General features: G+C 38.3%; 1 protein-coding gene across 2 annotated transcripts; it reads left to right on the forward strand.

Annotated features, from left to right (window-relative positions):
* The first annotated feature begins 7,487 nt into the window (after positions 1–7,487).
* On the forward strand, positions 7,488–16,792 carry LOC101896438 (TBC1 domain family member 5). Of its 2 annotated transcripts, none has more exons than XM_059125294.1 (12): positions 7,488–7,668; positions 7,891–8,025; positions 9,708–9,752; positions 9,809–9,905; positions 10,008–10,124; positions 10,373–10,524; positions 10,587–10,637; positions 10,696–10,798; positions 10,895–11,031; positions 11,090–11,232; positions 11,295–11,638; positions 15,739–16,792. In XM_059125294.1, exons 1-12 carry the CDS (start codon positions 7,535–7,537, stop codon positions 16,243–16,245), a joined length of 1,965 nt encoding a protein of 654 aa, XP_058981277.1. In that variant the 5' UTR covers positions 7,488–7,534; the 3' UTR covers positions 16,246–16,792. The 2 variants fall into 2 exon arrangements, with proteins under 2 accessions (XP_058981277.1, XP_058981276.1); XM_059125293.1 differs by having other exon boundaries at positions 7,489–7,668; positions 11,295–11,677.
* Positions 16,793–16,940: the final 148 nt, after the last annotated feature.

The raw sequence follows: 16,940 nt of genomic DNA on the forward strand, positions 1-16,940 counted from the left end.
GATGTACCATGTTTGGATAAATGGGATACTCCCTTCGAAAGTTATCGTGCGCATTAAGCAGACAGACAGACGGACGTACATCGCTAGATCGACTCCAAATGTCCTGAAACGGATTTGTGGGATTTATGGTTCGTTTGGATATTGGGCCTTACCTTAAGTACCGGGAGCGTGTTATCCCCCGAAGTGGTGACCACAATTCAACACGTTGTTACTTGTGACTTAACACCTTGCTTATTCTTTCTTTGGGGCCCCGTGAAAGATTAGGTCTACACCGACTGGTCAGCGACTGTATTGGTCTATCGAGCACATAGGGCAGCCGTATGTTAATTGCATGAAAAGGGTTTGGTTTTGTAAGCATGTTTCTAATGGCACAACCAAACACAAATTTCTAGGGTACAGGGAGTATATCTGGCCATAATGACCATCAACATCCACCCACCTGCATCTCTCGCCGCAACGCAATGGCGATTGATTGGAATCGCTTCTATTTTCTGCCGTCCGACTGATAATTCATTTCTCCATTAGCTATTTATTCCAATTCTTATTCATGTGATGTGCCATACTTTATGTAATCAGTAGCCGAGATTAACAAACCAATATTCGGAACACGTACTGCCGCGAACGTTTCATAATTTCCATGAATACTTAATTCGACAATTCTATTGAGAACATCCACGTTTCTGGGCAATTGGGTATTTCGAAGTAAGTATCAGAAAAACGTAGAAACCCGACAGAATGAGTTGTCGAATTCGGTAGCGCTCGAGGAAGTAATCTGACTTGGTATACGTTCGTATGTACATATGTCTTTATATTTGGGTTCAATGGTATCTGGCCAACGTGTGTCAATAGATGTCCATATAAATCGATAAGTAAACAAATATTGAAAACTTACATATTGATTTGCATACAATTATTATTATTATTATTGTCAACACAAACAAATAATTGTCGAATATGAAACATGCTGTACTGACTTTGGGTTTTAATCTCTATGGAGATATGTATAATAAGCAATTTCTTTAATCAAACTGAACTGAAACGTAATTATTGTTGTTTTGAAATTTATTTTGCTTCATTGCAGATCAGTTATTCATCTAATAGAGCTCTTTTATTATTCGACAATATTCATTCTATTTTCATTTGATCATAATGTCAACAATTGTTTAATTGGAGTCGATCTAGCGATGTCCGTCCGTCTGTCTGGCTGGCTGGTGCGCACGATAATTCTCGAAGGGAGTATCCGATTTGGTCCAAACTTTGTACATCGTAATATTTTGTCAAACTTCGATCGACTTCGTAGATGGGCAATATCGAAATTTTCAAAAAAAATATTTTTTCCACAGAAAGAGAAACGATAATCCGACTTTGCTCCAACTTTGCAAATTCAAATATTTGCGTCAGTCACGTGCGAAAATGGACAATATCAGTCCACTCCATCAAATACCTCCCCCACAAATGGTCAACATGTTGTATAATTACAACTCTTATAAAATGTGATGTAAGAGTTCGATTGTCTTCAAATTTCACACATCCCAATATTTTTATTAACCCAAGGTCTGGTATTAAGATGGAATATATCGCTCCACTCCATCAAGTACCTCCCCCACAAAGGGTCAAAATTTTGAATATTCATGAAATTAACACCATTCAGACTTCGCACATTTCAATATTTCCATTAACACAAGATCCGTTAGAAGTATGGTAGAAATCGGACCATTCCTTCGGGTTCCTCACCCACAAAGGGTCAACATTTTGAATATACACGAATCTCATAAAACGAGAAATTAACATTCGATTTCATCCAGACTTAGTACATATCAATACTTCTATCAACACAAGATCTGTTGTAAAGATGGTAGAAATCGGACCATTTCTTCTAGTACCTCCCCCACACAAAGGGGCAAAATTTTGAATAATTCTATCTCTTTCTCACATCCCAATATTTCTATTAACACAAGATCTGGTGTAAGGATGATATATATATATATATATATATATATATATATATATATATATATATATATATATATATATATATATATGCTCCTTCTGGTACCTCCCCCACAGAGGCATCAAAATTTTTAATAAACAAACGACCTTAAAATGCGAAATAAGCTTTCGATTCTTTTCAAACTTCACATATCTCAATATTTCTACTAACACAAGATGTGGTGTGAAGATGATAGATATCGAGCTACCACTTGTGGTACCTCTCCCATAAACGATGACAATTTTAAATGCTTAAATCTCTTATAACTTGCGAAACAACATTTTCTAAAAATTATTACACATCTCATATCAAGTGAAGTAAATAGTCAAATGGGCAATACAAGTCCGATTTTAAAAGATGGAAATGCTTAGGCATATTTAGTCTTTTGAACTTATAATAATAATCATAGTGTGTATGATTGAATTCTCCCATAAAAACTATTAATTGTTGTGTGGAGCTCTACTAAATTAGCAAATGGTGTAGGGTATCATAAAGTCGGTCCCGCCCGAGTTTAAGACTTTGTTTACTGGTTTTTATACCCTACAACACTATGCGTTGGGGGGTATTATTCTTCTTCTGGCTTTATTATACTGATTTCGTTGACGAATATAGCCAAATATCGTAGACAAGCAAATCATATCGATGAGTCTAAATTTGAAAATTTAGAGTGACCTCAAAATATTTAGGGGTTCAAATGAACCAAAAACAAAAAAATTCCTGATCACACAATTGAAACCAATCGACACGGAGAATGAGAAGAGAGTTAAGGACAGGGAAGAAGTCAAGCATTTTGGCTGACGATTGGATTATAGTTAGCTGGAACTAAGAGCACGATGGAGTGGAGTAGAGTGGAGAAAAAACTAAGGGTAATATCTGGGCAGTGCTCTATGACATCATTTCAAAAGCGAAATCTTCCCAAATGGATTTGGACATAAGGTGTCTTCTAACATATTGTTGTAGGGTATCACATGGATTTTTTGACTTAAGTCAAAGGCTGGCTTCTTCGGAAAAGAACAAAGGAGCGTAAGACCAAAATCGAACGAAGTCGACCTAAAACTCCTTCCTTCCTCTACGAGGAAGCCAGCCGATGACTTAAGTCAATCAAAAAATCCTTGTACGTACCCTCATCCTTTACTCCCTGAAAGAGAAAGGTCTATATAGGTCCACGATATCGTATATCCCCCATGTGACGTTACCTTTCAAAACTGGCCAAATTTTTGAATCTATTTGAGCGGAATTAGATGCTTAAAGTTCTTAGTTACAAAAAAAATTGTGTAAATAAGTCTACGATTGCATATAGCGCCAATATAACATTACCACAAAATATTTGGTATTTTCATGATTTTGGACAATTTTTTATGGAATTGTCTATATAGGTCCAAGTATTACCTCATCTCATATAATGGAACCCCCTCGATATTTGAAATTTTGATGAATTTAGTCAGATGGGATATTGGTATTTTAATAGGTTTCTTGAAATATTTTAGGGTAGTCTTAATTAAGAAAAATTATCTTGCAATAATGGAACCATTTGAATAATATGTTTCAAATTTGTATTTTTTTTTCAAAAAATTAAAAAAAATTTAAAATTTTTTTTCTAATTGTCGACCTGCTGAAATAAACTGCTTTTTTACTTGTTAATACATTACATATGTTAATATTTCAGAATTAGAATATTTTCTGTACACAATTTATACAACTTATTAACGGTAAAGGTCAATGTCAATATTTCAGGTCAAATACAAAACTATGCTGACGATCTGATATGCCATTTACATTTAAATACCCGTATTAATGCTGTTATCTGGTTATAGTTGTGAGTATGTCTTGTTTCTTGCTAGGCCAGACCGACCATGTGTCTGTCCGCACTTTGAGATGGACAGGAAATAAATTAAGAAAAACAAAAACAACATCACGGCGAATCGGACAAGAAACCAGTAAAAACAGTTAAAAAATGAGGAAACGAATTTCAAACAAATTAATAATGACTAACTGTTCGAACAGTGAGACAGTCTTATCGTCACGAAGTTTCTGCTTTTTGTTTTCTTTCGCGATTCTCAACAACGTTCCTCTTAAAGCAGGTCAATGACGTCGTCTTATCCAAAGCAAAGAGAATGAGGGTGAGGTTATACCGTTCACATAGATTATCTGTTTATCTTGGGCTGCTTGTGCTTTCAGTCTTCGCCGACGAATTTCGGGTGTACAAAAATTGAGAAAGTAAAAGTACGATTTTTTATGGACTGAGTGTGGAGCTTCCCAGCAATAAAGGTGTTGGTATTCTCGAGATAATGTATTTTTATTGGCCATTATGAAAACAAATTGTTAGCTTAACGCCATATGCGCCATTCAGCTCTATTTTGGAACCTTCGGAGACAAAACTTGGCACACTTAAGCCTTACTGGTATCAATGCAAGCTCGTTACAGAATTAAATAATAGATTTTTTTACATTTTGTAAACAATTTGTTTTCGCGAACGGATCGCGAAGAAATAGATACCAATAACATGCCTTGGTAAGGCGTTGTTGAGAGTCGCGAAGGAGTAAACAACATGTTTACACAAAGGAGATCTCTATAAAAGGAGTGTCCCGCTGTGAGAGGGGAACAATCGAGTGTAGACCGGTAACATGAGTGCGGAAATTGATAAGATACGAGACTCAAGGAGTGAGAGTGAGTTTCTCCACGCCACTCAGAGACAGGATTCCATTTCTTATAAGCCCCAGGTTGCTCCGCAGAAGGGTGGGTTGAAGAAAGCCGCTCTTGATAAGAAGGACAACACTACAGAAAAATGATAAAATATTTGAATAATAAAGAAGAATAAAGCGGGATATCTCTCCCAAAATAAATATAGCCATTCTTCATACTCAAGTCGCTGAAATAAACAAATTTCTGTGACGCACGTTGGTCACCGCGAGCATATCCTAGCAACGGCGGTAATCGTGTCGTTACAAATTTTGTTGACAAAAGCTTAACATTATTTTTTTTAGTTTTTAATATAGAAGCTGGTGAAGCACAAAATCATCAGCTCGTGTAGGTTCTTCTTTAAGTGATCGAGTTTTATCTGAAGAATTTCAATTAAATTCTGTTCATTTTGTTCTTGGCAATCTATTATTTGCCAAGATGACACAAGTTATTGCAAATCAAGTCACGTAAAATTTGAGTAGATATAATATAGTGTTGTCTGTATAGCCAATGGTTCAGCTCTTGGCATGTGGTATTCAAGATGCAAGACGGATCCTAGAGAAAGAGACAAATGAAACATGCATAGAATCATTAAAAACAGTAAGAAGAAATCAATTTTTAAATTAAAGTAAATTTAAAATAAAGTAAACGTCCTGCAGTTTTTTTGAGAGAGTACGTTAGTTTAATTCTCTTTTGGAAGAAAACTCTGAAGAGTACACAGACGGAATCGAAAGTTAAGCTAAAATTTTTTTTGTTCGTCTACTAAGAAGCCAGCAGATGACTTAAACCAGCCAAAAAGCGTTTCATGTAATACATAAAAATCGATCAATGAAAAAGCAAACTTATAAATGAAAAGTTATAATAAAAGTACATGGTAAAGTTAACAACATTTTTAAATCCTGAAAACTATTGTAATTTACCATTGAGAGTTTTAATTTTATCAATTTGTATCGGTAACGGCAAAAGTGATGACGAATGATGAATAAATGATGTATATACCCATAATGACGAGGATACACTCAGAAACAATTTCACATATTTTCCCTAAACCCGTCATATTAAAATAAGTATCATGGTACAATGAAATAAAGATAACCTCATTTCAAATTAGCATTCCCCGCTCTGCATTTTCTGTAATTTACCTTGTCAAATTTCAATGCATAAAAAACACTTTCTATTCCAGATTTTTATGACAATGAGATGTTATCAAATGTATAAATTTGAAAAAATTGTAAACATATGATTAAATGATTGCCATGTTAAGTATTACTATTTTCTACAATTTAAATTATCTTATGTCTTCCAATTTATAGTTAGGGTAATAGTACGTTTATATATATGAGGGTTAACCCACTGGATTTGGATTTAAATTGTCATGCCCATTACTTTTGCTTCAAATAAATCCTCTCAAAGTAGGTTAACCCTACAAAAAGTTCTAACGTAAACATGGCATAAGATTACATAAACAGCTTGCCATTAATGGGAAACGACGGCAGGATTCGGCTCTGGTGTCCCTTTATGATATATCACAAAATATGGCATAAGGTTTATATCGCTGAAAAAGCTGTATTTGAATATTTTCTGAACAATTTTTTATTATTGAAAAGAATACGCACACATTAACAAATAAAGTTGAAATATTAAGCCAAGAAAATAAAAAAAAATCAAATCAAATGGTATCATAACCCTATATTAACCCAAGAATAATCAACAAATCTACAACTTTCCCGGTAAACACTAGTGCCTAATGTCACTTTAAAATTTCACCATACCCGAAACACGGTGGAATTGACATATGGCAACATATGTCTGAAGAACAGGAAGAAAATAAAAAATTAAAGAATGGAGACTAGGGATAGGCAATGGAAAGCAATAATCGACTTTCCTTTAATTTTGTTCTAATAGTGGGAACCTGTTTTCTTTGCCATTAAATTTGACAAGATTTTGAAATTTGAAACGAGGTGACCTTACAGTTTTGTTCAATGGAACAGGAATTTGAAAAAAAATAATGAGTAAAGTAATGCTAAGTTCACATGGCACGTGATTCGCTATTTATTTGTTATTCGACCATTAATTATGAAATATTTGCCTGTTTACCCACACAAAATTTTCTAAGCGAGCAAAGGTTTTGAAAAAAAAATAATGAGTAAAGTAATCCTAAGTTCACATGGCACGTAATTCGCTATTTATTTGTTATTCGAACATTAATTATGAAATATTTACCTGTTTACCTACACAAAATTTTCTGAGCGAACAAAGGTTTTTGTTCCATTCAAAGCACTCTCAGAACTACGATGAAATATATGCCATTCCTAACAAATGAGAGAATTTATCAAAAAAAATAAATTATGACATTTCAAAAATCAAAATAGAAAAATTAATCAGATTTAATGTACTTTGCATGGTAGAAGAATACAGGTAAAAGCAGCAACGCTTGGAAACATTGATATATCAAAAAATTTTAAATGTTTCTTCAAAAATAAATAGAAATAGATATTTTCTTATACGACGTCATTCGGATGTTATTATAATACACGTTTTTCAACAATTTTTACAAATTTAAATAATTTTTCATTCAACATTTTCAATTCCAAAATTGGTTTGACAGTTCGTTGTCCCGGCAGCTGAGTCGATGCGCCTACCTATATTCTTCTACCATGGTACTTTGAGAGCAAACAACGACATTGAAATTCCAATGTGAACATAGCATAAGTCAAACAATCAACTATGAACAGTCGAGTACTCGGTTTTCACCCAAGTCCATTGTCGAGTTCGAGTTTCAGAGCTTTGAGTACCAAAAGTCGATTATTCGATTAATCGGAAGTAGACTTATCTATCCCTACTCTAATCAATAAAAATGAAAAAATGACAGTGCCTGGTGTAGAAGCCTTAAGCTACACCTCTGAAATTAATGGAACAGAAGGTGAACAAGATGAAGCTAATGCTAGTGAGAAATCCAGCGAAAAAGGAACTGCATTGAACTCGAAGGAGAGATATAGGTAATAGAGTTGAGTCCCTTATCTAAAACTGTATTTCTTTTGTTTTGAACAGAAGGGAATGGTACTCACGGATCTTATCGGTCTAAGATATTCGCCAAAGTTCTCTGAGTATTCATTGTTTTAAAAAAGTTTGTATTTTATATTTTAATCGGAATTTAATAAAGATATGATGCGCGTTTAAGACCGTGCTAACTTATTTGTTATTGTATAAATTTCTTTAAGGAATGAATGGAGTGGCCTCTTAAAAAGCTTAAGTACAAATCCAGAGTACATTCGCGAGCAGGCGTTTGACGGTGCATTGCAATATTCAAAATTTCGTAGCGTTTTCTGGTCAATTCTCTTGAGAGTTTTGAGTGAGGATCATTGGCTTAACTCTAGTTTAGTAAAAACTCTTCAATTTTTTCGAAAATTTTTTCAGTGGTAGGTATTTTAACCATGATCCCGGGAAACTATTTTTTTCTTGGGGGACGGACCTGGGACCCCAGATTTTTGACCCGAAAGTCCGGGTTCGAGACCCCTACTAGACCCGGATCCACTTACCCGATACAGACAATATGGGTATCGTTGGAAAGCTTATGAAAATTCCTATCCAACAAGTGGTCACATGATGGGGTAAGATCTTACGGTTCGGAAGTTATAGTCTAATTATCGATTTTTTGGACCCGGATTTTTTATAAAACCCCCAAAAAGTCAAAAAAGGGTCCATTATGGGGGACAACAAAATTGATGCCAAATTATAGCTGACACTTCTACCTTTCCAAAAAGGTTCAATTTGTGCTAATACCTTTACTAAGTCCAGAGATATGGGTCTTTCCATCCGCATAACCCGATTCTAACCAGTTCATTAAAACTATGTTTTCAATAAAAAAGGTATATTTTGCGTAAGAATGAAATTCAGAAATCTTAGGTTCGCGTTAGCCGGTGTAGGACATACCCAGAGGAGAAAATCTCAAGCCCCGGCCGAAGGCCGGCTACTTACAAAAGGTATCCAATTTAGAAAACTTTGGTTCGCGTTAGCCGGTGTGGGACATACCCAGAGGAGAAAATCTCAAGCCCCGGCCGAAGGCCGGCTATTTACAAAAAGTGTCAAATTTAGAAAACTTTGGTTCGCGTTAGCCGGTGTGAGACATACCCAGAGGAGAAAATCTCAAGCTCCGGCCGAAGGCCGGCTATATACAAAAAGTGTCAAATTTAGAAAACTTTGGTTCGCGTTAGCCGGTTTAGGACATACCCAGAGGAGAAAATCTCAAGCCCCGGCCGAAGGCCGGCTACTTACAAAAGGTATCCAATTTAGAAAACTTTAGTTCGCGTTAGCCGGTGTAGGACATACCCAGAGGAGAAAATCTCAAGCCCCGGCCGAAGGCCGGCTATTTACAAAGAGTGCCGAAATTATGAACCTTTTGTTCGCGTTAGCCGGGGTCGGACATACCCATAGGTGAAAATCTCAAGCCCCGGCCGAAGGCCGGCTATTTACAAAAAGTTCCAAATTTAGAAAACTTTTGTTATTCCGACGACTGCTACGCGAAATAAACACTTTTTTTATTAAAAACGTAATTTTAATGAACTGGTTAGAATCGGGTTATGCGGATGGAAAGACCCATATCTCTGGAACCGAAAAAGGTATTAGCACAAATTGTAGCATTTTGGAAAGGTAAGAGTGTCAGCTATAATTTGGAAACAATTTTGTTGACCCCCATAATGGGCCCTTTTTTGACTTTTTGGGGGTTTTATAAAAAATCCGGGTCCAAAAAATCGATAATTAGACTATAACTTCCGAACCGTAAGATCTTACCCCATCATGTGACCACTTGTTGGATAGGAATTTTCATAAGCTTTCCAACGATGCCCATATTGTCTATATCGGGTAAGTGGATCCGGGTCCAGGCGGGGTCTTGATCCCGGACTTTTGGGTCAAAAATCTGGGGTCCCGGGTCCGTCCCCAAGAAAAAAAATAGTTTCCCGGGATCAGGGTAAAAATACCTACCTCTGGAAAAAATTTCCAAAAAATCTAAGAGTTTTTACTAAACTAGAGTTGTTCCGGATCATTTGTCATGGGCACTTGAAAAGAAAAAACAGAGGCAAAGGTAATATTACATTGTAGTCAATTTCTGAAGTATTAACTGATGACTATTCTGTATAGCTATGAAAAGTTAGGAAAGGAGTTTGCCAAAAATCCCCACCAAACAGGAGCAAATTTAATGCAAGTGGACGACGATCCACTGTCACAATCATCAAAGGTTAGTGACTAAAATGGATTCATATTTGTTGGCAACCAAGAAATGCTGTTAACTTCAAAACAATACTTTATGAAAAAAATATTGCAATATTAATTTTTGTAGAGTGTTTGGAACCAATACTTCAGTGACCAAGAACTGTTTGCTACAATACGACAGGATGTGGTAAGGACATTTCCTGGCGTAGATTTTTTTCGGAAACCGGCAATTCAAAATATTATGGTAAACAAGTGTTCCAAATCGCAGATATAGAAAAATGCCTTCCTTGGTTCAATAAGAAGGTATGCGATATTCGTAAGAACTACAAAGATATAACCAAAAAACAATACCTTTTTATTGTATCATGGTTCGGAGCAGTTCCAATAGTTACAGAAATATAAAATACTCAAAAGTATTACGAGTTGACTAGTCTGTATTTTTATTGGGATAAAGCTACACATACTACTAATTAAACATTTTTGTTTGAAAAGATCAATATACTTTTTTACTACGCCCGGGATCATCCATACATGTCTTATCGGCAAGGAATGCACGAAATTCTAGCACCAATTTTATTCGTTATGTACGGAGACCACCAGAGTTTTTTACATTTTAAAGAAATTGCTAATTATTCCGATATAGAGTGGGTATTTAAGTCGATTTTATTAGAACGTATCTCTTATTAAAAGATCTTCTCTATTTCAGTGACACACTGCTGGAAGTAATGAATCCTTTATATTTAGAAGCTGATTCATAGTAATGTGCAGTATGAACTATTTGAATTGGGATTCTATTGATTTATTTCATTTTCTAGTTTTATATTTTCTCGTGTTATGGCATCTATAGAATCCTATTATCGTGTTCGCGGCTCCATGGTGTCTACAAGTGGCAACAGTGTGGCTCTCTCAGATCCAGATGTAGGTTAAATGTAGTAGTGTTAAAGTTCTGGGAAAGAATTCATTTTACTATGACTATATTTAAGTTCATTAAAAATACTATCCTCTTTTTTACAGAAAGTACCAGCATATGCCTCAGAGGTGGAAGTAATAACGCAACTAAACTTTATTAGAGATAAAATCTTAGCCAAAGAAGATTTGCACCTGCACAATTATTTAATAAAGTTGGATATTCCGCTACATATTTTTGGAATGTAAGATAACTATGGTAAATACGTTAAACTTAATTACGTATATTTCAACTATCTTTAGACGTTGGTTGAGACTGTTGTTTGGACGAGAATTTGCTTTGTTAGATCTCCTTGTCCTGTGGGATGCCATTTTTGCCGACAGCGACCATTTTGATTTACCAAACTACGTACTTGTTGCGATGCTAATAAGGATACGTGATAAACGTACGAAAATATATATTACGTTTAAAAATAGATGATAAACGCTTTCGTCTTTACTATTGCAGTGTTACTGAGCGACTATACAACGTGTCTTACCTATTTGATGCGATATCCCCAAAATGTAGACATCAGCTTGATCCTTCGGCATGCTTTGCATATGAAAATGCCAAAAAAGTACGACAGACCATCTAATGCGTTCATATATTTCACCATGCCGGGCAATGTGCGCGATCCTGCCGTTAAAGATAAAAAATGCTCACGTGGACCCCAACCGAGAGAAAAAAGTGCTTTGGAGAGACACGTAACAACGATTCAGGAACGAAACGCTGTGGAAGAAGCACTATTTGCAAGAATAAAATCAACTTCTGAAGGCAGCAATAATGTAGCCATGGATGGCTATAAAGACAATGTACATAATTCGACCAAAAATTATCAAGAACACTTTAAGGTTATGACAATTTTATGATGATATATGTCCCTAAATCATATGTATGGAAAGGTTGTATTTAATGCACATAATTTGTTTAAGAAAACTGACAAATGTGCACAGATCTGACCATATTCATTTTAGAATTACTAAACGGTCGGCCTATGTAAGCACACACATGTAAATGTACCAAACATTCTACTTAGGTTGTTCCTAATACAAAATCAAACTATTCGGGATATCTCTTTATTATAGAAAACGTCAATAGTAATTACAGTAGTACGCCATTTCATATTATCAAGGATCCCTCAATCCCACGGCAGCGGGTTCTACGATACCGGATTGACCCGAAACAACAAGTTTCCTGTTTCGGCCAGCGGCTGCCAACCCAGTATGTACATGTTTGTGTTTGTTTATTTTTCTGCATTGGGAGCAGCATATCCCGGAATGCTTGCTCCGGATTTTATTGGTCCGTGCCGGGATTGAGGAAAACCCCGGACCTTGGTTCTGCTCGGTTTGTCAGAACGTCATCCACCACAGATCTGTCTCGGTGCGATGTAATGGATGCAGAGAGTGGGTGCACTTCAAGAACTGTTCCGGATTAAGGCGTTTGCGAGACTACAGCGAAAGGGATTATGTTGCGACTTGCTGCAGTAACGTAGTCCCCAGCGAGTCCTCTTCTTCGTCGTCCTCGTCAGAGACGTCGTCGGAGTATGGCACTCCACCGCAGTCTCCAGAACAGCAACCAACACCGCAGCACCTAACGCCACATGTTGCTGTTCCAACTCCGGATTGTGCATCATTCTTGCAATTCAATTGCAACGGACTTCGAGGCAAAATAGATGAGATAGTGGAATTTATGAGTCGGAGGAATATTAAGATCGCAGCGGTGCAGGAAACCAAGCTGAATGAAAATTGCAGCCTACAACGTTGTTATGGTTACAACGTACTAAGGAAGGATCGCACCAGAAGTGGAGGTGGGGGATTAGCGTTCCTGTTACACCATTCTGTTCAGTACAGACCTATCTCGCTTGAGCTAGTCTCTAGTGACCCATACATGGAATGTATGGGGGTAGCAGTCAAGTGTGGAACTGCCGAGGTAGAGGTGCTTAATGTGTATATCCCGCCGATTAATAGCTGTGAACCACGTTATTTGCCTGATATTAGCCCATTATTGGTAGGCAATAACCGCCTGGTACTAGGGGATTTTAATGCCCACCATGAGTTGTGGCATTCCGTCCTAGGTAATGACCAGAGGGGATCAGCGCTGGCAGAGCAGATTGACTGCTCCACATTCTGCACGGTTAACGAGGATGCCCCCACCCGAATAAGAGGAGAGTGTCACAGTTCGCCAGATTTAACCATAGTGTCACCCGGTCTGATAAATGACGTGACTTGGCAACCCGTCATTTCTCTTGGCTCAGACCATCTCCCGATAATCGTCTCCATAAGCAGGTCGCCCGATTTCATAACCTCTGAACGCCGCACTTTCCTTAACCATGGGAAAGCTCACTGGCCAGAGTTCAGAGAATTCACCAACCGCCGCTTCAGAGAACTGCCCAACCCTTCTGATGTTCGGGTAGCAGAAAGGATTTTCCGAAACATCATCAGAGCTGCAGCCGCTCGCTATATACCTGCTGGTCGAATACCCGAGATAAGACCAAACTTCCCAGCAGAGGCAGCGGGATTAGCAAACGAGCGTGATGATCTCCGTCGTACCAACCCTACTGATCCTAGAATCAGTGATTTGACAGTGGAAGTCAACCGGTTGGTGCAGGAGCATAAGAGGAAAAAGTGGCTAGACCATCTGAAGTGCTGCAACATTGGAACCGATATGAGTAAGCTGTGGGTAACGGTTAAGTCGCTCTCGAACCCTGGAAAAAAGGATGATAGGACCTCAGTCACTTTTAACGACGTAACGGTGACTGATCCGAAGAGGTGCGCGGAATATTTTAACCGACAATTTGTCGAGCACCCCGAGAGTGATAGGGCGAAGCGAAGAGTACTACGTCGTATCAGATCTCTTCCCGCCGAGGAGGAACCACCACAGTTTACGATGGGTGATGTTGCAAATGTCATCCGTAACGCTAAGTCATCCAAAGCGTTGGGCCCGGACGGAATCTCAATGGTAATGTTGAAGCAGCTGGATACGCCGGGAGTCGAGTACTTAACAAAAGTTCTCAATTTGTCGCTAGCCACCTACATAGTGCCCGAAACCTGGAAAATGGGCCGGGTGGTCCCGCTACTGAAGCCAGGCAAGGATGCCAGTAAAGGCGAATCGTACAGGCCGATTTCGCTTTTGTCGCCAGTAGCAAAGACTCTTGAGGCTTTACTCCTCCCCAGCATTAGAGGAAGCTATGCAGTTGCCAACCACCAGCATGGATTCCGTCCACAACATAGTACCACAACAGCATTACACGCCATTTCCACACATATTAGTAGAGGACTAAACCAGAACAGGCCGTGTGACAGAACAGTGTTGGTAGCCCTTGACCTATCAAAGGCATTTGATACGGTCAATCATGCCACACTGTTTGAGGACGTACAGAGAACTACCCTCCGGCCAAGTTTGAAACGTTGGATAATCAACTATATGTGTGGACGCCAGTCGTACGTGGAATTCCGGAACAAGAAGTCCAAAGCCCGTAGAGTGAAACAGGGAGTTCCCCAAGGTGGGGTGATATCTCCGGAACTGTTTAACCTCTACCTTTCCGGAATTCCTCGCCCTCCAGACGGCATTGAGATCGTAACGTATGCGGATGATTGTACGATCATGGCGTCGGGTCCAGTGGTCGATGACATATGCGAAAGGTTGAACCCCTATCTCGCGGAGCTTGCCGCATACTTCCACGCGAGGAATATGAAAATATCCGCCACGAAATCAACGGCCACACTCTTTACCACATGGTCTGCGGAGATGAGAACACAGCTGAATGTTCAGGTCGAGGGGAATTTAATACCGACCACGAACTACCCCAAGATTCTTGGGGTAACGTTCGACAGCATGTTCAAGTCGTCCGCGCAAGCCACAGCTATCTGCGACAAGATGAAAAGTAGGAACAAGGTCCTCAAGGCGCTAGCCGGCAGCTCTTGGGGTGCGGACAAAGAAACCTTGTTGACCTCTTATAACGCGATAGGTCGGTCTGTGGTCAACTATGCGGCTCCAGTGTGGTCTGCGAATACTAGTGCTACGCAGTGGAAGAATATCCAGACCTGCCAGAACGCTGCCCTGAGAACTGCGACAGGGTGCCTCCTCATGACACCAGTGGACCATCTACATGAGGAGGCGAAAGTCCTTCCCTTACGTCAGCATAATCATATGCTTTCGTTGCAGTACCTGCTTGGGTGTTACCGTGAGAGCCATCCCAACCATCACATGGTGGATAACTCTCCCCCACCCAGGCGTGTCAGGAAGGACATACATGATCTAGAGAGGGAGGTCCAGCGCTACAAGAGAGAGCCTCTAGATCAAGAAGCCTATCAGGCAGGTCTGAGTGGCATTCACACCGATGCAGTCGCGGATGCTATTAGCAGTTACAAAGTGAATGCCGTCCTCGGAGTCCACCCCCCATCCATTGCAGCCGAAGAACGTCAGCTGCCTAGACAAACCAGGGTAGTTTTGGCGCAATTACGTTCAGGATGGTGTAGTCGCCTCAATTCGTATTGGGCACGAATTAATGAAGATGTGCGTGACGCCTGCCCGGCGTGTGATACAGGCCCGCACAATACGCTACACCTTTTTAATTGCTCAGCCAAACCTACCCAACTCACTCCAGAGGATCTCTGGCTACAGCCCGTTAAAGTAGCCGAATTTCTAAACCTGGAGCTGGAACCAGATTAGCAGAACACAAACACACACATGTACTACTGCTACAACAACAACAACAACATCAAGGATCCCTATTAATCCCTACCTTTGGTGTTTTGATTTAGAACTTCTTTCTACTGAAATAAAATGTTCCATGTGATTTTATAATATTTAAAGACATTTGTGCTACATAGGGACTACATTTATTGATTTTATAAAAACAACGTAATATGTCTTGTTCACGACTTCAAAATTGTATCTTTGATTTTTCCAGAACACTGAAGTCATGCGACTAGAGTTGAAAAACATGCAAACGGTGGTAGCAGTGGCGCGTTCAAAGTTGCAGTCGTATTTGGAAACAATTCGAAAAAATACGCCAAAACAATCTACAAAAGAGATGTTGGATGCCATAGATGGCATAGAAGAGCTGTGCCATTTTTTGGATGTGAAAATTGAATTTCCTTTGCGTACGCGACCAAACCACATAGATCAAGCTTTGGAGGCCAACGAGTTGCAGTATCGCCGCAAGAGTGAAAAGACTGAACAATCCAATCTTACAACCAACCACGATCTCAAAAATATACCTATTGCTGACACAACACCAAACATATACGAACGACCCGATAATGGGATGCAATCTTCAATACTTTTAGGAACCGAAAAGGAATTTGAGTTGGTTCCAATAGTGTCAGAAGCAATAGACCCTAAGAACAATGATAACAATTTAACCCGAGGTAAGGGTTTACCAAAAGCCGATCCCCTTAGCCGGAAAAATGATTGAAAACTTTAAAGAAAAAAGCTGTGTTTAGAATAAAAATTAAATATATAAATAATTTTTTCAAAGAAAAAAATTGGACAAAGATTTTATTCATATATTGTAAATATATTTGAAAAAGAATGATATTGGAACTGATTTCATTTGGTACATAGCAGTCATACTGAAAAATGATGTCAGTTCCATTCTTAACATAAATCTTATATAATGTTTCTTTCTGATATATATATATAAATACGATTTACGTTTATACAACAACATCGAACAGTGCTGGTCGCAACCGGACATAATGGAATATTTTACAGAAAAGAAAGTTTAGATTTTAATTACGTAACTTTTAACAAGTGTATAAGGATTGACGAAAGAACATGAATGAAAAGTTACATTAGAACAACATATCATATATAGTTTTGTTAAGAACAATGCTGTTTGTTTGGCCTTTTCATCGAAACTTACATTGTGTAAGGTACCACTATAGCTACTACTGCCAAACCTATTGCAAGACAACGAAAGTAATTTCGTCCATAAATAATAACAAAATCTTAAAGAATAATTCGTATTTCTGTTTTTCTTAGAGAAAAATGTTTAAATTTTAGATGAAAAATATAAAAGTACTCCTCTTTGCATTGGAAATTAGCTGTGGTAGCTTCTTGAAGTTGGTGGTGTTTTCTGTCGCGAAACGTTATAGTTATTAACTGCAA

This window comes from Musca domestica, unplaced genomic scaffold, assembly GCF_030504385.1.
Source record: "Musca domestica strain aabys unplaced genomic scaffold, Musca_domestica.polishedcontigs.V.1.1 33, whole genome shotgun sequence".
Taxonomy (NCBI): domain Eukaryota; kingdom Metazoa; phylum Arthropoda; class Insecta; order Diptera; family Muscidae; genus Musca; species Musca domestica.